General features: G+C 40.6%; 1 protein-coding gene across 2 annotated transcripts in view; it reads left to right on the top strand.

Moving 5' to 3' along the window:
• Positions 1–105: 105 nt before the first annotated feature.
• Positions 106–19,801, top strand: part of PRKD1 (protein kinase D1) — a 145,074-nt gene continuing 125,378 nt past the window's right edge. For both annotated transcript variants that reach the window (XM_085301649.1, XM_085301648.1), the window contains exon 1: positions 106–297. In XM_085301649.1, coding sequence (XP_085157775.1) covers positions 109–297 — 189 coding nt within the window. In that variant the 5' untranslated portion in view covers positions 106–108. The remainder of the gene's footprint in view (positions 298–19,801) is intronic.

Raw genomic sequence — 19,801 nt, 5'->3', positions numbered from 1 at the left:
GCCGGGAGCTCGCCCGCCGCCGCCGCCGCGCCCGCAAACTTTTCCCCGCGGTGCCCGGGCCGCGCCGCGCCGCTCGCTCCCTGCCGGCGGCTGCGGCGGGGGCTGGCGATGAGCGCCCCTCCGCTGATCCGGCCGCCCAGCCCGCTGCCGCCGGCGGGGGCTGCTCCCGGCGGCGGCGTCGCCTTCCACCTCCAGATCGGGCTGAGCCGCGAGCCCGTGCTGCTGCTGCAGGACTCCTCGGGGGACCTCAGCCTCGCCCACGTCCGGGAAATGGCTTGCTCCATAGTCGACCAGAAGGTAAGGGGAAACGTCCCGGCCGAGGCCGCGATCGCTCCTCTCCGCGGCCGCGCGGCTCCGGGGCTACGCGGCCGCGCGGCGACCTGCCCTCGCCCCTGCCCTCGCCCTTGCCCGCAGGGCTCCGTGCGGGATGCTGGCGTGGGAGCGCGCCTTGCGGTGCGCGGGCCGCGTTAGCAGCTGCTGCTGGAAGCAACCCGCGGCCGGCCGCGGCTGCCCGCTTTTTAACGCTGCGGGGCTGGGGCAGGGGGGAACCTGTCAGCTGTGATGGCAGCGCGGCGCCCTGSGGCAGCTTGTGTGTTGTCCCGGCCTCTGCCGGGAGAGGAAACTTCCCACTTCAAAACAAAACAAAACAAAAAAACACAAACCAAAGCCAAACAGCCCCCCGCGCGGAAAGCCCTGCCGCGGCCGCCCGGAGCCTCCGCGGCGCCCCGCACCCTTCCCCCTGCCCGGGCCGCGCGGGCGCAGCCGGAGCAGGGGCTGGTGCGGGCTGCACGGGGCGGGAGTCTCCGTCCTGCCCCCGGACAGGCGAGCGTCACGCGTGGGGCGCGGCGGCCGCGCCGCTCCGCGCAGCTCCGCGCCGCGGGGAGGCTCCGCTGCGAGCTGCTGCGCGGCGGCGGCGGCCGGGCTCGGCGCTGAACTTTTACCGTGCCGCTGCGTGAGAGACGCGCAGGAAAGTAGCACGGCGGTTTCACGGGCTGARAAGTAAGGCTGCCGGATACTCAGGTTGCCTCTAACGGGGAAAACTTGCTTTAACTGCTTTTTACTGAGGTAAGATAATTTCGGAGTAGTTTTTTTTTAAGTTGACAGTTACGCTCTAGGTCTGTTTGTGTYCCCCCTCACTGAATAGGGGGAACTTTCCCTTTTTCCTTAACTAATAACGTATTTTCAAAATTGTATGAAATACACACCTTCTTTTTTTAAATTCTGTATTTCCCTTAAGAAAGGGTTACTTGCTTCGWTAAGTTAAATTCTGAGGAAGGACATACCCCCTGTTTAACATCGCTGCGTTTGCTTTCAAAGCTAGGCCAAAACTTGTCGCTAGGTCACGCAGAAGTCCTACACGAGTTAAATACTTGTATGTATGTAYGCACACATATACACAACTTACATACTTACTACAAGTCTTTATACCTGGTTGATAAGCTTATATATATATATATAACCATCCATAAGTTATTATATTAGCAGTAATGTAAATATGCTAAGATTGTTGCATTCATCGTTCATATTTTTGTGCTTAAGTAGCATATACATTTCATTTCATGGGTTTATAGTATGCCCGAGCCTACTCTTTTGTATTTCCTAACAATTTCCTAATTCCCTAACACTGTATCATTGTCTAAAGAGAGGCAAAAGTGTTGGCTTGTCCTCCGGGAGGAGAGAGACTTAATTTAAGCACTGGCGTAAAAAATTTGAACAACTTAATTTGTTGCAGCCTACCGACTATGTCTTTTTTTGAGAGACAGATAATCATTTAGTTTTTTTTCTACAGAGCACACTTGAATGAGGAGCTCTCTTCTAGTCAGTCTGTCAGAGCCCAGATTACTGCTTTTTCCAAGGCCTTTGAGAAGAAAGTGGTTCAAGGAAAGGGAAAATTGAAAGGAAGATAGGCTTTTTTTTCTTTTCTCTCTCAGATGGTGGCCTAGCCACTCTACGGGTTAATTTGAATGTTATTTATCCTGAGAAGTTTTGTTTTAAGCTTAAATCTGCAAATATGCATGCATGTATAATTTCACTAACATGCAACGTTTCACTACACATAATGGGTTTGTTTGCATGTAGAAAGTTACTCTACGTATTGGCAGAGACCTTTTTAAAAAAAATTACATGGGTGTCTAGAACCATTCTGAGGTGACTCTTTATGTGTTGTAGATTAATGCTTTTCTCTTTTCCTGAAATGATTTAAGGTACTAGTTATGCCTGATATTATGAGAAATACTGGTTGTCTCGTCTCAGTTAAGGAGTCGTCTGTACTGTAGTGTGATCTTTAAATAAAGTATTAATTATTTGCAAGTTTCTTTGGGGTAGTGAAGTAGGTGGACAGTACCTTGCAGGTAACGGTTTTGTCCCAAAGTCACTCTTTAGTCTGGATTGCATAAGCAGTAAAGAGAGGATGTAATTTTTGTTGTTTTCTTTAGCAGTCCTGTTAGACTGTTAAAATTAACTGTGTCTCTATCCTGGTACAATTGAAGTGGTGAGCAAGAGGATTGCTTATATACTTATTTTTAGGATTGTGCTGGCTTATTTGTAGTATCAGTTTCACATGATCTGTTTATAGACAACCTCGTTYGTGGTAATGTGGGGATACCTAAATATATATACCTCTATATATGCTGTTATTTTRCACAGATTTATAAACTAACTTAACTTTTTTGTATAAACTCAGCTTCTTGCAGACTAGAGCACATATAGGCCTGAGCACAATGTGACTAGCTTTTAGCTGTATGCATACAAATGCATACACACACATATATATGTAATATGTATACACATATATACAGGTTATTACTAGCTATAATATACAGTATTTGCATATATTTAGATTAGTAGACTTTAATTATAGGATCTGAAGTGTAAAGTTTAGGGGTTTTAATTTTTTAAGAGAGTCTAATTACAGTAATGTTAATATACTATATGTTAKTATAACCTCTATGACATGAAAAATAGAATGAGCAGAGTTCTCCGTTGCCAGCRAAAAGCATTCTTTCAGGAATATCATCCTGAGGGAGCTCTATGGAAATTTGCTTAGCAAGTCTGAAGATGAAATGGAACGTGTCAGTTTTGGGCATAAATTCAAACACATTGGAATCCGTTCAGAACCGAAGTTGGTTCCCTTGAGTTTGCGTGCTTTGGCTKTGTTAGAACCGGTGATACGAACACCTTGAGACTTGTTCATGCGGCGTTATTTGTTGTTCAGCTGAAATGGAATTTTAGCATTTAAATTTTGATGTTGTTTACAAGARATGAGAAGCAACGGCAAAATGCATGTCACTGTTTGATTGCTAGCCGTACTCTTTCGTGAGAGGAGTGGGAGAGCGTCGTAAAATAGTCTTTGTTTTGTGAAGATAAATAGTTGGAATTATTGYCCTTTTTGGGTTAACTGCACACAACAAAACGACTTTTCCAGGGTCAAAGTAAAATGCAAAGCGTACTACGTAGTAAACTGTATCTTGTTAACTAAAAGGCTGACATTACCAAAGACTTTTTTTTTTTATGTTACATTTTTGGCAGTTTTAATCCAAATATATGCAATTTTAATACAAGGGYAAAAATAGCTGTTATTTACATTTTCTGATTTGTTGAAACTACTTGCTGTCTTTAGCATCTCGCAGGTAATGTGCTGAGGAATGGTACTGGCGTTGTCAAATTTTGAAAACTTTGCATTCTCAAGCAAATACATGATGAAATTACTTGACGTGAGAAAATGGATTTTATAAAACAGCCCTTGCTTAAGATGARATGCTGCCTGGGCCTTCAGCATTTGAAGGCAGCGAAGTTGCCAGGACAGGCTTATCTTCCTACATAAGTGTACATCAAATTGCCTTCTAAAAGTAGAGTTGTAGATTGTTCCCTCATTTGGATAATACTGAAATTTCACAATCAGAAATACTACAATAATAAGAAAACAAAAAGTAGGCCATTTCGAGAATGGAAAAGGACAAAAAAAAAAAAAAAGATCATTCAAGTGGCATGCTGCACCTGGAATACTGTGCCCAGATTCATCTTGATTTTTTGGTATTCAATGGTAAATGTAAGAGAGTAGTCACAGATCAAACCAAGGGAGTACCTAATCTACCCTCTAAGAACTAAACTAAACATATTTTCTACAGATACTCATCTGTTTTTTGCTCCTGGCTGCCCTTGATAAGAGAAATCTTACTTATTCTTAAATAAATAAAAATATTTTTTTTTCATTTCCTATTTTTTTCCCTGAAGCTAAAATCTTTACACCTGTGGTCTCAGTGGAGAAAGGAACTTATCTAAAGCTTGATATGAAAATATGCTTAACCTTTCTTTCCCCCCGCCCCCCCCTTGCCAGGGCTTCAAACAACCACAGAAAACATATGGGGTTTGTTTATATGGAAGAGGTATCTTTTTTTTTTTCCTTCCCCCTCCAAAATCTACATACTCTCCTAAAATAAACAATAGCCTGGTGGTAATGAAATCCTTTCCTTGCGGGGGGATGGGGACTGAGGGGAAAATAGCTCACTAGAAAGAAAGATTTTGTGTCCCTCAGAATATAAAGAGAAATTACGAGAGCTTTTTTGCCCATTCTGAGCAAAACTCTCCTATCTTCAATTCAACACATGCATGGAGAAGTTTCGTATAGTCACTGCATATTTGACTGTAATCACATCCTTCATATGACCTGGAAAAGTTAGTACAGATGTGCTGTTTATCTGCAAAAGCTGCATTCTTTAATTCTCAAACTGGTGCATACCGGTGACTAAATGTTAAACCTTTTTTCCCTGAAGCGAATCTTTCTSTGACCTGGTTACTTCCTTCTGTATATTTTGAAAACACAAAGCTGCTAAATTTCATTTCAGGAATGTGAGGTGCCTTGTCATTATGCATGTAAATATATTTCAAAATGAGAGTATTTTTTAAAAATAATCTCACTTTTAGAAACTGGAGTGAGACTTTTGATGATTACCATTTAATCTTTTATTGACTTTACACTTACTGCTCTCCACCCTGGAAACTGCAGGTCAGTGTATATTACATTAATTTGTAAGTTAATTAAATTTTTTAGAGAATGTATAAGAAATCACGGGAAAAACTGGATTTGGATGAAGGGGAGTCAGTTTTAATTTGTTTGGAGAATGTGGGATTTTTAAGAAATGTTGAGTTTATCTATCATATCAGTGGTTCAGATGAAGAAAATTAATCCTGTGCAACCTATTTATCTAGCGCATTTGAGAAATCTCCTCCAGAGATGGAAGGCTATCAAATGAATTCTCACAGAATAAGAAATAACGTGGAGCTTTGGCTCGCGGGCTTGTTTGTAACCAAAGCAGTTGACATTTTAAACCTTAAAGGAATTACAAAAGGCGTCTTGTGTTGCTCTTGCACTAGTGCTACTGCTGCTTCCCCCAGAACACCTGCAATTTCCCTAATGCTTTAAAAACATCGGGGATGAATAAGCCTCTCTCATTGCAGAGATGAAGCTGTACTGCCAGGGAAAGGATAGAATTTACAAAGTTGCCGCGTTTTCCAGACCGAAGCGYGTATGCGAGCGTTGTGTGGGACGCGCTCCGTGAACGCGACGTGCCTGGGAGCTGCCCGCGCGCGGGACGTGGAGCTGACGGGCCGCGAGCAGCGCGCGGGGAGCCTGGCGTAAGGACGTCTGTGGATGTTTTTATAGGATACAGCTACATTACGTTAAAAATTACAGTTGGCAAACACAAATCTAAGATAGTGAGACCAAAAATTAAATCATCTGTCTCAAGCAAGCCATGACAAGCACATGTATTGTTTTGTACTTTTTTTTAATTACTTTTTTACGTCTTGTGAGCCATCACTAACCTCTCAGTTTTGCTGTCTAGTTGACCTATGACAGATTTATGTTGACGTTATGTAATATGGCTGGACCTATATGGGGAGAATTAGGCATATAAATTAAATGCCTCCCTCAGRTGTTTGTCCAAAGTGTAGGTGTATTCATTTTAGCTGCCACGTGCGTATTCCTAAATGCTCTTCACTTGTCAGATGTTGTGTTTCTGCCTCTCCGTACAGACATGTGCCACAGACCTGATGTGTTCAGTGAAGATATTTGATTAATCCCCTTTTGGTAAAGGGCAGCCTTGCGCTRTATGCCTGTTACTGTTGAGTTACTGCAAGCTTTTGACCTCATGTTTGACTCCTGCTGCTTGAAGGAGGACTTCTGCTTCACATTTTCTCCTTCTGCTTCAAATTTTCTCCCAGAGCTACTATATGCTCCTCACATTATATCAAATTGTCTATTTTGAGATAGACCTGAAATCTGCCTTAGGGTGTGTTCACGTAAAATACTTGTTTCACTTTCAGTGTCACACTCCAACGTCTCTTACGCAGCGTTGTTCGTAGAGGTTCTGCTAGAAAAGCTACCTGAATTTTGTTATTGTCTCGTTAACGCTAAAAGAAAGCGGCTTAGATGAGAATAAAACAAAGTATTCTCTTTTCCCCTGAGATGCCTTTTTGCTCTGTCTTTGCCAGTGATTTTGTTTTCTGTATGTCTTGGGCTCGCTGTGCTTTACCACTCTGTGAGAGGAGACTTTCCAGGCACTTGCCGAGGGGAGCCTCGCGGGGGAGAGCTCGAGCGCCCGGCGCGACGCGCGGCGCTCTGCCCCGCCATCGCCTCTGTTTACATTCTTCTGGCTTCTGGAGCCCCCTTGAATTTCCAGGATTTTGCAAGCCGATCTAGATTTCTTTCACAGGCTTTCAATATTACTTCCTGCCACAAGACTTTAGTACTGCTAAACTCTTGTTTTGCTTTTGGATTTTTTTTTTTTTGCTTAAATATTTTTATCCAGGAATAAGCTGAAACRATGATGACAGACTCGATGTCATTTAAAAACCTGTGTTTAGGATTAAAATAACTTGCACGTGTCTGCCTGAACTTTTTAAGACCTCGAAACATGCACTTGAAGCGCGCTGCTTCATGAAGCAGATTTTTGCTTTTGACTTCTCTTCTAGTTTTATTTACTGGAGAAACTTGTTTGAAGTTAGAAATGTAATGCAGTGTATCACACTACAATCTAAAGGCAATAGTATGGACATCTTAGAGTGATAAATACACATACCATATACCATAAAGTTAGACATACGTTTTGGTATATATCACTATTTTTCACTTTTCCTTCCTCTAGGTATTTTGTGGCTTTCTTCTCCTCGTTCCTTGCATTTCTCTTTTCTTCTTCAACTGAAGAAAACTTGGTTGGAGATAAACTTTCCCTTCCTGCGCCATGTAAAATGCATAATGGTATTGTGATAGTGTCTCTCGGAGCTTAATAGCCATGGTCTGCTGTCTGTGCCAATACTGCAGCCGATACCAGCTCTGAAGCGGTGTAATGRCATTAAAGCTAGAACGTAGGTGGTTATTTGGATCAATATTTTATATAGCGAACATAAACAAAAAATCTGAGAAACATGGAAGTAAGATAYCTAGCCTGGATCCGGGATGCTTCCTAACAGAAGGAAAGACTCATTTAAAGACTTACATTAGTGGCTGGCATAAAATGTTCATTCCAACGTTTTTCTAAGCACAAGATGTAGGAATAGAAGATGCGAAGCATGACCACAGTTGSCATCTATAAGCATCTGTCCTGTACTCTTCAAAAGAAGCGTATCTGAACATGCCCTGTGCAATCTGAAAGCATGTTCTATTTCTTCTCCAGTTATAAGATAAGTCAACCTTGAGAAATATTTTTTTTGTGTGTATTAGAAATAGGTTTAGTTAGCATCTTGTCAAGAGCAAAAGCACAGACTAGACACAGCTCTTTCTGGGAGAAGTGTTCTGGCTGTGAGGCAGTTTGTCTAAGAGATACTTATCCTTAAAACCAGCAACTTTAATAGTCACACTTTTTGCCTTTTTCCTATCAACTGAGAAATCTTGTTACATATAAATGCAAATTACTAATGCATTTGCACCTTTCTGGTAAACGTACACCGTGGGCTCCCTCTCTTCATGTGATTCCATAAAGTACAGAGCTTATGTGCTTTTGCAGCTTAAGGATGCTAGGCTGGAGGCYGTGTTCAAACTGAAGCAGTCCTGAAAGCCCCTTAACTCTTTGGGCCTCAAAGGGATGTTTATGTGATTTAATCTTTTTAAATTGGGTTTAGAGCTATGGGATGAGTGTCTGTGCGATGAAGGAATCATAACCCACTGGTAAGAGGGACAATATGGGTTGTTATTGACACTGCTGTCAGTCTTGGTGCTATATCTCACTGTAATACCGTTCACATTTTGCTCGGGAGTTCAGTCACCCACTGTGTCCACTTAAAGGGTTGCATCGCAGGTTTGCCGTCTRTTTACATTATATGACTCTGAGTGTGCAGCTCATACTATTCACTGTTTGAAGTGCTGATATCTGTCCGAGGATTTCATACTGCCTGCCCCCCAAATCAAACAGGAAAATGGGGAAATTCTGCACTGAAAGCATAAAACGGAGCCTTTCAGATACTTGCAGTATGTGTAAACTTATGCATCTGTTCTGGTATGTTTGTTATATCTACCTCTAAAAAGAAAGGGTGCAGCAAAATATGTAGAATATGGGTAGAAATCTGTCTAGCTCTAAAACTGCATAGTTTTCACTCTACTTTTTCCCAGAGAGCTGGAAATCCTGCACAAAATTTTTAGAACAAAAAAAATTTGTGGAGTGAAAATTGAAACAATTTCATAGACTCATAGAATCAGTAAGGTTGGAAGGGACCTCTGGATGTCATCTAGTCCACTTTGATAAAGAGAGTCTGAGGGTGCGTTGTGGGCAGTGGGATTAGATTAAGGAAGGGTATCTTTTGATAATGGATTATATGTTTTTATCGTAATTTCCCAAAGAAAGCAAAACTTTGCTTCTCTGTCTATATGTCATCGTTCTCATATAAGATGATGTCTGCATACGTTTTTAGTATGTCTGCTGGCCTGTTGTCACAAGAAGCAGAAGGAGCTAAGGTAACCGCTAGCAGATTATTAGTTGAAACGTTATGAAAAGCACTTTGTACAAGTTCTTCATATTTCAGCTGTTACAATCTCATCCAAACTTCTCTGCAGCCATTGTAGGTGTAATGGCACAAACAATAAAAAGGATGATGCAAAGAAACACAGTGATGCAGACGATATGATAAAATTACCAAATAGAGTATTTGCGCTTCATATTTAGAAACATACTACATAGTCTATCTGTAATTTACATTGATGATCGTGCTCTGTTTTTCGTGCTATCTCAGTTTGACCCCCTAAAAGATAKATTCTGAAGCCTACAAACTTAATGCCAGTGTTGCTTTCAGTTGTTAATCTAATCTAAATGTTCATTCAAGGTAAACTTCTTTTATTCCTTCCACTTAATTTATTTTATTTGGCAACTGTCACAGAACGCAGAGCGTTCTGAGCTGCATTCTGATGAAGCCTTGATCTCTGTCCGCAGATACCTGGCTATTATAACTTATTGATGTGAACTGAGTATGTTAAGCGGAGTTACGAAAGTGATATAGCCAAACTCTTCCAGGTCATGGCAAATGGTAAAATAAGGGAAAATGACTACAAATTACTGCTTGTGAGGTTCAGACAGGACATTAGGAAAAAATTCTTTTCTAGTAGTGYGGTGTGGGACAGATACCTGGAGAGATTGTGTAATCTCCATCAGTTATATTGGGTATATTGGGTAAAAAGGTCACCCCTTAACCTGAAGCTAGTGACAGTGAGAAGTCAGCCAAGATAACTTCCAGAGGTTCCAACATTTCTGTGATTCTGAGTATATGCAGTTCAGCATGATCAATGTTTAAACTAACGTTCAAAGCAAAGTGGCAGCATCCCCCTGGAAGACGCATCTAAAATTTCTTCAGGAATTAGCCCAGCCTATATAGGGAATTAATCAGTCTATGTTTTTTTTTCTTGCTTTGCATTGTATCTGTAGTCTCTTGTTTGTCTCAGATTGGGGTATATGAAAATTAAAAGCATAATTCATGGTAGTAGTATACTTGTAAGAGGCAAAATCAGAAGATAAGTATCTTTGAGAATATGGCTATTAAGGAGGTGTTTTATTAGTCAATACGGTGCTTTGTATAAAATCACTTCCAATATTTGAAGAGGGAGACAGCAAGGAGAGAAGTTTTGTGTGGACAGTGAGGTGGATTGAGAACTGGCTGAAAGGCAGAGCCCAGAGGGTCRTCATCAGTGGCGTGGAGTCTAGTTGGCCTCCGCCTGTGGCTAGTGGCGTCCCCCWGGGCTCAGTMCTGGGYCYMRTCYTGTTCAACTTCTTCATCAGTGACCTGGATGAGGGGTCAGAGTGCCTCCTCAGCAAGTTTGCTGATGATACCAAGCTGGGAGGAGTGGCTGACATGCCTGAGGGCTGTGCTGCCATTCAAGGAGACCTGGACAGGCTGGAGAGCTGGGYGGAGAGGAACCTTCTGAGGTTCAAGAAGGGCAAGTGAAGAGTCCTGCACCTAGGGAGGAATAACCCYAGGCACCWGTACRAGCTGGGGGCTGACCTTGTGGAGAGCAGCTCTGCAGAGAAGGACCTGGCAGTGCTGGTGGATGACAAGTTGACCATGAGCCAGCAATGGGCCCTTGTGGCCAAGAAGGCCAATGGTCTCCTGGGGTGCATTAGGAAGAGTGTTGCCAGCAGGTCGAGGGAGGTGATCCTGCCCCTCTACTCGAGTACTGCGTCCAGTTCTGAGCCCCACAGTACAGGGGAGACATGGAGCTACTGGAAAGAGTCCAGTGCAGGGCTACGAAGGTGATCAGAGGGCTGGAGCACCTGCCCTGTGAGGAACGGCTGCGAGAGCTGGGCCTCTTCARCCTGGGGAAGAGAAGACTGAGGGGGGATCTGATCAATGTGGACAAGYACCTGAAGGGAGGGTGTCAAGGGGACGGAGACAAACTCTTTTCAGTTGTCCCGTGTGACAGGACAAAAGGCAACGGGCAGAAATTGAAGCACAGGCAGTTCTGCCTGAACATGAGGGGGAATTTCTTCCCTGTGAGAGTGACGGAGCCCTGGACCAGGTTGCCCAGGGAGGTTGTGGAGTCTCCTTCTCTGGAGATCTTCCAGGCCYGCCTGGATGCAGCCCTGTCTGACATGCTCTAGGTGACCTTGCTGAGCAGGGAGGTTGGACTAGATGATCTCCAGRGGTCCYTTCCAACCTTACTGATTCTATGGTTCYATGAAGTTTTGTCTGGTAGTGAAATATTCTTGCACAAGACAAGATAGAAAACAGCTTGAAAAACTATTTTCTAATAGTGCTTTTGAATCTTTTTACTTAGGGGCATACATTTGTTGCATTTCTGGTTAGTATTTGTGTTATAATATTTAGTAAATACCAGGTTGTATATAGGAAGGAAGTCCCTGCCTTCCACAGTTTGCAGTTAAGGTGTTGGACAGTTGACGCGTCTTAGGGCACATGGGATGATATATCAACATCAGAACAGCGGTTTATCAGCAGTACCTACCTACTTATCAGAAGGTGCTATGAGAAGTTCAGTTTAGGCATTAYATAGTCATGATAGAATACAAAAATGTTCTTCATGGAAAACTTTGTTTAGTAAAAATGGTTAGTAAAAGTCCACATCCCTTTTGATATGAAACGAAGGCTTCAAATGTTAATGGATTAGAAATAAGAAATATGATAGTAGTAGTAATGGGAGGGGCCTGGTGGAATGGTTAAAGGTCAGCCTGTGCAGAGATCAATAGGAGGGATAAGATGAAATAGTAAAATAATCTTTGCAGCAGATGGATATGAGTGGAACAATGTGTGCTCTTTCAAGGAAGGAAGAGAATATGCTGCTTGAGAAGGGAGCTGATGAGGGCATGCGTGATTTATCTGCCCTCACAGGGAGGACATGTGCGTGTTAGATGTTCCACAGGAAAAAGATGCATTATTTAGACCCCACCTATTCGGGCTTAGAGAGAAGGCCAAGCTGAAGGCAATGCGAAGGTTACTGAATACTTAAAAGAACAGATAAAGATGCTTTGTCAKATTACTTGTTGGGTGATTTCTTTTCCTCCTTCTCCACATGTGCTCACTTTTCCAATGCTCCCTAACAGGCTCTTATCACATAGTCACTCTACCTAATTTTAGGCATCTAAAGTTAATATGCCAGACTGATTGAAGACAGCTGTTGAGCAAACTAAGAGAATACTTAGACTGAGTCTGAGCTAAAATTTGGCTATGTTAAGGTGTGTTGAACATATCTTACGCATTCAAAGATTGCATATAACTGTGCTACAGCTTAGATTTAAGAATATTAACATTTGATAACATCCAGAGGACTTACGAATATTATTTCATATTGTGATCATATAGTTTTGTTAAAAATACTGTTTTCTTAACAGGAAGTTTCCTTTTTGGGGTAAAATCTAGACAAGAGAACAGAAACGATGAAATCCCCTTTAAAGAATAATTCATGAGCAGAACAAGAAATTCTAAACTTTTTAAAGCTACTGACAATCAGTGCTGTTTGTTCGATGGTGGTCTAAGAACAAAATTTTTGTATAGTCAGTTCAGAAAGTATGCAAAAGTCTGTCTCCTTTTTTGGGAGAAAAATAATATGTGAAAACTGACTAGAATGTATATGGAGATACCTCTGGAAAAGATCTAAAAGAAGAGAAATCTTTGGGAGTCTCCCTGAAATCCTGGGTGTGTCTCTTCCATTGCTGTGATGAGAGAAGATGCATTGTTTTCTTTTAATTTGGGAAATACTTTTTCCTGTTAAGAAAATAGTATTTGAATAATAACGTCACCATTTATTCTCTGTATTTAGCACTATGAAAGAGAGAGAGGTTCTGAAAACAATCTGAAAATTATGTAACAAGAGAGGCTCCACAAAAGGCAAATCAATGTTTAATTTCCATATTCTGAATGAGTGCAAAAAAATCTGTCACTGATGTGGCTTGATTGTCGCTCCCTTCTTTTCCCTGTGTGTTTGAATCAAAAATTATGTACTCATGTTTACATGAGTACAGACACAATAGGACAGGAGTTTTAAAAAAATGACACTGAACCTTGTGATAATTACAATTATAAAGAATAATTAAAGTTCTACACCTGATCAAAGACAGACCCTATTGTTTGATCCCAAGGTCTGTATGCAGTTCTTCATGAACTGGGTGACCAGCCAGTTCTACAGCAAGTTGAAAATACTTAAATCTTTAGGGCAATCTCTATTCTCTTTCTGTAGAAGCCTTAAAAAATACCTATTTATGTAAATATAGGGTATTGCACTCTATGTGCAATATTTTGTCTGTATTGAGGAAACTTTTGTGTTAGAATTATAAGCACCAGTATTAACCTTTTGATGGTTGCACCTTCAGGTATATTGAAGTGCATTTTTTTGCTGGCTTTACAAACTTTTGCAAGCATATCTCTGACTTCTGCTGGCCATGGATGCCCCTGTGAAAATCACTTCATTCCCTTGCTTATTAGTTTTCTTATCCGAATGGCATATTCTTGCTGTAAAGGGCTACATATGAATAAAGCAGGATTTGAATTTTGAGTCAGCTTAACAGAATTATGAACTCAATTTAAAGAAAAGCTAAGAATTTCACATATGGAAGCTGATAAATAAGTGTTTGTTGATGAATCTTAGACTTTAAATCACAAATATGTGTGTAAACAGCCWCCAGTGTGAGTGACTATGTCTGTAATAAATCCTTAGCAAGCTTCTAAAATGTTAAGATGGGACAATTGTTAGTATTTAGATACTGGATCATTAAAAATGACAGCTGAAAAAGCTTTATGGTGAAGTATCTACTCACTCTCAGAACAATGTGTGTGCATCCTTTAGTAGTATAGACTGTTGTGCATGTTGTGCTTGGATTTTAAAATGCATGAGAAATTTGTTATGGAATGTAAAATATGCCTGGAGGTATCCTTCTGACCATAAAAATCTTGTTACAATTCTGTGAATGAATTTGTGGTCCAAACGTTCATATTTCTATGCTAATTTTGTAGTTGGGCCCACAGCTATTCTAATTTCCCTGGTACAAAGAAGTTRCCATTGTTGCCAGTGTGGTGTTGATTTTTTCTGGATTGTAGCTCTTCAGCATTCTGCGCTTTATTAATATCCGCAGACAGAGAGATACTGTGGAGGGCCTGCTTTCTTACTTACATTTTAATAGTTTGATAAGATAGAAAAACGTAACTAAAGTGTCAACAGAAATCATACATCAACAAAGTATATTTTTCTTATCCCTTTCAAGAAAAGGAAAGACGAATCATTTCTTGTACTGATAATTGATTGATTTTTGTGTGCATTACCTTTGAAATAAAAGGGGAGGTACAGTGTTATGGAACCCTTTTGAACCTTTTTTTCTTTCTTGTGGATACGTCAGAATGTAGATACACAATTTTGTGTCTCAAGTGCTTCTCAGCGTAAAAATATGGAATGACTGCTTCAGGAAAAATCATGATGCTTTAACTCAACCTTTTCTTGTTTGGAAAATGTTTTGAAATGGATGTTTTAGCACATAATCAAGTTTTACATTTTATGTAAATAAGTAAGGTTTCATCTGATGTTACTTTTTCTTTGTAAGTCCACTTTTTAATTCTTCAGATTGGTTTCTAATTTCAAGGAGAGATTTTTCAGAGTCTTATTCAGCTGTTGGTGAATTGGAAATTTTATAATTTTCTGATTTTAAAGAAACAAGAAAACCTCTCATTATCAGAGTAAAATGTCATCGAAGTTTTTATATTGAGAAATACAGAAGGGTCAGCATAATTAGAAACATAGATGGCCTTTGTCTTTCTTCCTTTTTGCTCTTTGTTCTGTGGAATGTTCTGTTGTGAAGCACATGATGGGGAATATTTATTCAAGACTTCATACCCCAGAGGTTGTTTTGTCCGCTGATACAAGGAGTTTTCTGTGTCTTCCCCAGAAGTTAGCAGAATGGGAGAAGCAGAGTAGAAGTGGTCATCTGTGACGGTATTACACTGCCAGCACTTCTAAAACATGAAGAAAATGGCCCAAACCCAATTTTTGGAAGTTTATGCATTCTGGTGACTTCCACTGATTTTTTAAGCATGGAAGTATGTGAAGCAGTTAAAACCTCACTGTAAAATTATTTTTAGCAGTCCATTTTTGTCACAAGAGGTATAGAGTCGTCACAGTTGTCAGAAAGATGCTGCTGAAAACTTTTACAGTGTTGTGGTTGAGTCAGCCCTTTGGACCAACGTACCTTTAGATGCCTCATTTAGAGTAGGTTTAAGTATTGGCTCATTCTTCAGTTCTAGCTATGTTTCAAATAGACGGGCTGGCAAGCTCGCTCGCTGCCCCCTTCTCTCAGTCACCTTTTTATAGAAATAATCTCTGTTTTGCAACAGCTTTGCATCCTTCAAGACCAATGCCTGTGTTTCAGACATATGCACTTACTTAACGTGCACTTTCTTAGTGCCTCAAAATTGTTAGCCCAGTACATGGCCCTTTGGATGTACATGATAGCTGAAGTGTAAGACTTACAGTCTTTAAAAAGGTTCCAGAACCATTCTTGGTCGTTTAGATGGGTGTTGTATCGCTTTTTGTATTTCTTTATGCATATTATTATGTTTTGATTTCTCCAGTGATTTTAAGCGTCGTGTTGCTTTAGGCTAATGCTGGGCTGCTTCCTTTTCTGAGCATGACTTACTCTTCAAATCATAGACTTCCTAAGTTTTACACTGTTTGAGTTCTTTTTTTTTCCCTCCACCAATCATCCTGTGCATAATCAGTAAATTTAATATGGGGACTGGAATATCCATTCTACTCTAAGAATATTAATTTCATCTGTAGCTTTTCAAAAAGTGTGTATTTTGCTAAGACTTTTTTCTTAAGGGCACCTGAGCACGGTCTTCCACAGCAATCCTTGTATGCAAGTTGAGGTGTTGCAGTCTGGGTGGCTTGACTACTAAATAAATGAAAAAACTGACAGGTTTGTTAGACTTGAATGGTAATGGTTAATGTTTTGAACTCTACTTGAAACAAGTGGAGTTTCTTAGGGGGTCTACCTAGAGATATGTCCCACTGAGTATCTTCAGCAGTGACCTGAAGGTGGAATGCACCATCATCTAGTCTGTGAACAGCAGTGAACTAGGAGGGGCTCAGTACACTTGGAGGCCAGGCTGCTATTTAGAGGGACCTACAGTCTGAAGGAATGGTCTGACAGGGACACTACCCCCCTACCACGGTACAGCCTGGGGACTGACTGGCTGAGTAGCTGTGTCACTGGTCCTGGGGTGCTGGCAGACAGTACACTAAACAGGGCTCAGTAGTGTGCCCTAGTAGCAAAGAAGATGAACAGCATGCTGGACTGCGTCATCAGGAGGGTAGCCAGTAGCTTGGAGGAAATGATTGTATCTCCTTACTTGGCAGTTGTTAGACCACATCTGGAACACTGTGCCCAGTTTTGGGCCCCCCAGTACGGGAGAGATGTTGATAAATTGGAGTTCAGCAGCTGGCCACCAAGGTGGTTGGGGGCTGGAGTACTTGCCATGCAAGGAGAAGCTGAGGGACCAGGGCTTGTTCAGTCTGGAGAAGAGGCAGCGGCCCCCGTAGCAGCCTTCCATTATCTATGAGGAGGTCAGTGAGAGCACAGATCCAGGCTCTTTAGTGAGATGCATGGCAGGAGAACAAAAGCCAGTGGTCATGCATTGAAATGCAGGGGTAGTCACTGGATAGAAGGGGGAAAAAAATCACTGTGAGGCTTGTTAAGCCCTGGAACTGGTTGCCCAGAAACCTTTTGCAGTCTACAGAGGTTTCCAAGCCTGCACTGATCAAAAACCTGATCAGAATTCAGAGCTGAGCCTGCGTTGAGTAGGAGTTTGGACTAGATAATCTCTCAATGTCTCTTCCAACCTGAGTGATTCTGCTATTCTAAGTGATTAGACGCAAAGAAAGGTCATTCCATCGTTAAACAAAGTCTACGTTTTCTGCTTAGCAATCTGTAATTTTGTGCAATAATAAATACTTCAGTCTAAATCCACTCCTCCTCAGCAGCTTCTTAGGAGGTAGTGTCAAGGACTATTGCTTACAGTTTCACACTGGAATCTGTTTTATCCGTTTTGCATTGAATTTCATTAAGTTGCAAATAGTAGCAGCTTCCCTTTTATGTTTTTGTTATGTAATTTCATCTTTCTTTTTCCTTTGGAAGTAACATACTATTTTTCCAATTAATTTTGTGAATTTTGTTCACAAAATTTGTGGATTTTTAATATCTTTTAATTCATCGGGGAAAAGCTAAAAATAAAACTTGTTAAATCAGTTACTTGTGTTGTCTTGGTTGCATTTGGTAAGGAGAAAAAAAAAAGCAAAAAGGAGAAGTTATAATCTTCTGTTACTTATGAAATAATTCCATTCCCTGAGGTCACTGTAGTGTATTATGCTGCTCACCATTTTTCCCGTTTAAAAATTCAAAACCAAAGGCTTTTCACTTGGTAAGTCAGAGCTTCTGTTTATCTATCTCTCTATCTATAGATACGTATTTCACATAGTGAAAGATGAGGAGGTATTTAATCTGGACAGCCTTTTCATCCAATTCAAACATAGTTCTGTTTCTCATTATTTCAGGTGATAACGTTTAGAATAATTGCCCAATAATATTGATGTTTGGGTGTTCAGCACACTTAGTTTTTCTTTTGAACTGAACTTTATGTACRTAGCACGTCAGCACGTGTTGAACCTTTCCTGTATCGGTTATCTGCCCCGGCTTACGGGGCACTTGCACCGAGAGGTCGGTGGGGGAAGGCAAGCGAATGGCAGGCAGGAGSAGTGGGAACTGCGGAAAGGACCTGGATCCTGACTCTCGGAGAGCCACAGGTTTCGTGTTTCGTTCTTTTGTCATGTCTGCYACCCTCCTAATAATTTTTTTTCTCTTGCTGGCTTCAGTTAAATTTGCTGGAAGATTAGGAGTATCAAATAAAATTAAGTCTTTACACATTTCAGAGGTGAACATCTCATCGGAACAAGGAGTCAAGTAGCCTGACTAAAGGTAGGTTGCCCGTGAATTCCTGCTTTATTAGGTGCAGGGAATTTGTATAGGAGATGGACATTTTAACTTGCGTAAGCACAGCAAAATTTCCATCAGAGTTTACAAACAATTGTGAGGAAAAAATCTGTTGGAAAACGGCTAGGTTAACTGGATGCAAGTCACCTTATATTCTCTCCTGCCTTCTGATTTGCCTTAAAGACAGCATTTAAGGAGCTGTTTCTACCTGCCCCAGATATATGTAAATTCTTGAATATAGCTAAGCTGGGAATGAGCTTTCTTACATTAAGTATTTATTCCATTTCCTGTGTCAACACACAGAATCTTCAATTTCTCAGAACCCACCCTAGGACTTCCAGGCAGATCCAGGTGWCTGAGCTGTTCAGCTAGAGCCTTTCCTACATGAGCAAGATCACTTTTCTTGTCCCTTCTCACAACAGATTGAAGTGTTGGTCTCTTTTCATGTTTTTTCAATATGCAATTCTTTAGACAGAACTCAGTTTGTGTTCCAGAAAACCCCCCACCACCCTGTGAAAGCAAAACACTCGAAGTGTTGTCTTCTTGGAGATGCACARCAGCGAATTTGAAGGAAGCTATTATATGTGCATCTAAACGTGACTCTTCACAGAAAAAGAAAACCCACATTTTACAATAATGCTTTCTTTCTGTGTGCGTTTATACAATCTCTCCCCTACTGCAGAAGAATAAGGTTAGAGGGATTAAAAATCATTTTAAGATATGTTTTTATATCGTTGCTAAGCCGTAGAGATAGTAAAAAGACATTTTAAAATTAACAAAATGTTTTTATGTAGTTCAGTTGCATAAGAATAGAACTCTTCTGCTTTTCATACAATGTTCTCATGACAATTTTCATTCTCTTATTTTATATAGATGTGAGAGTTTTGTATTTTGTGTTGTGCTATTCCTATACAAGAACAACTCCATATAAATATTTACGTGGTTGAATTATACATTTGGGCTATTTTGCATATTGTGCACACCACTTCTCAAATACTGAAATTCAGAGGAGAACCATCAGGTTTATAAAACAGTCATTAAATAGTTTTTTCTGTATTTCTTCCAACCAACAAAAAGGAACAGAACTCTTTCTGTTTTTTGAAATTTTGTGTTTAAACTAGGACATTTTTTGCTAGGTTACATTGTGGAATTAATTTTCTTTTAGCACTCAGAAAACGGGGTTTAGGTAATGGGAAAGTAGGCAGATTTAGGGCTGTGACACTGAAAACAGAAGCTCCTAATATGTTACAGAACTCATCGTCAGGCAGAAGGATGCTCATAATGAAAGATTCATTTCTGTTCTTGCAATTTCATGTCAAAACATTGTGGCAACTTGTGCTTTTTAAAAATTGCACAACAATGAATAGATGAAGGACAACTCCTGCAAGTAAATGTTTTTTCCTAGAAAATAAATGCTGAAGGTTGTCACAATTGAGATGTGCTGGAAGGCTGGACAATAAATGAAGGGCAGCTCATGAAAAAACACCATCAAAGTTATCTGTATACCTATATTTTTGTTTGGAATCCTTATAAGAACAAAAACACAGTCTGAAGTATTGGCTGGAGAAGTTTTATTCTTTTACCTACACGGTCAGTGATGTATGACACATTGATACCAAAACATGAAAATCTGGAAAAGTTCGGGCTCTTTATAGGCAGTTAGTGTGTGACTTTTCAGAACAGTCAGTCAAAATGACTAATAACAATGCTAACGAAAACATTTTGATTGAGGTAAAAAAATATTGCATAAGGATATGCAAATATATCATGCCASATTGGTAAAAGAAATTGTCAATAACTTACTGCTATTCTCCTCAGTTTACTTTCCTTAACATTAC

This window comes from Rhea americana, unplaced genomic scaffold, assembly GCF_003343005.1.
Source record: "Rhea americana isolate MKP2758 unplaced genomic scaffold, rheAme1 scaffold_18, whole genome shotgun sequence".
Taxonomy (NCBI): Eukaryota; Metazoa; Chordata; class Aves; order Rheiformes; family Rheidae; genus Rhea; species Rhea americana.
The sequence above is the reverse complement of the archived record's forward strand: the minus strand, read 5'-3'. Positions and strand labels throughout refer to the sequence as shown.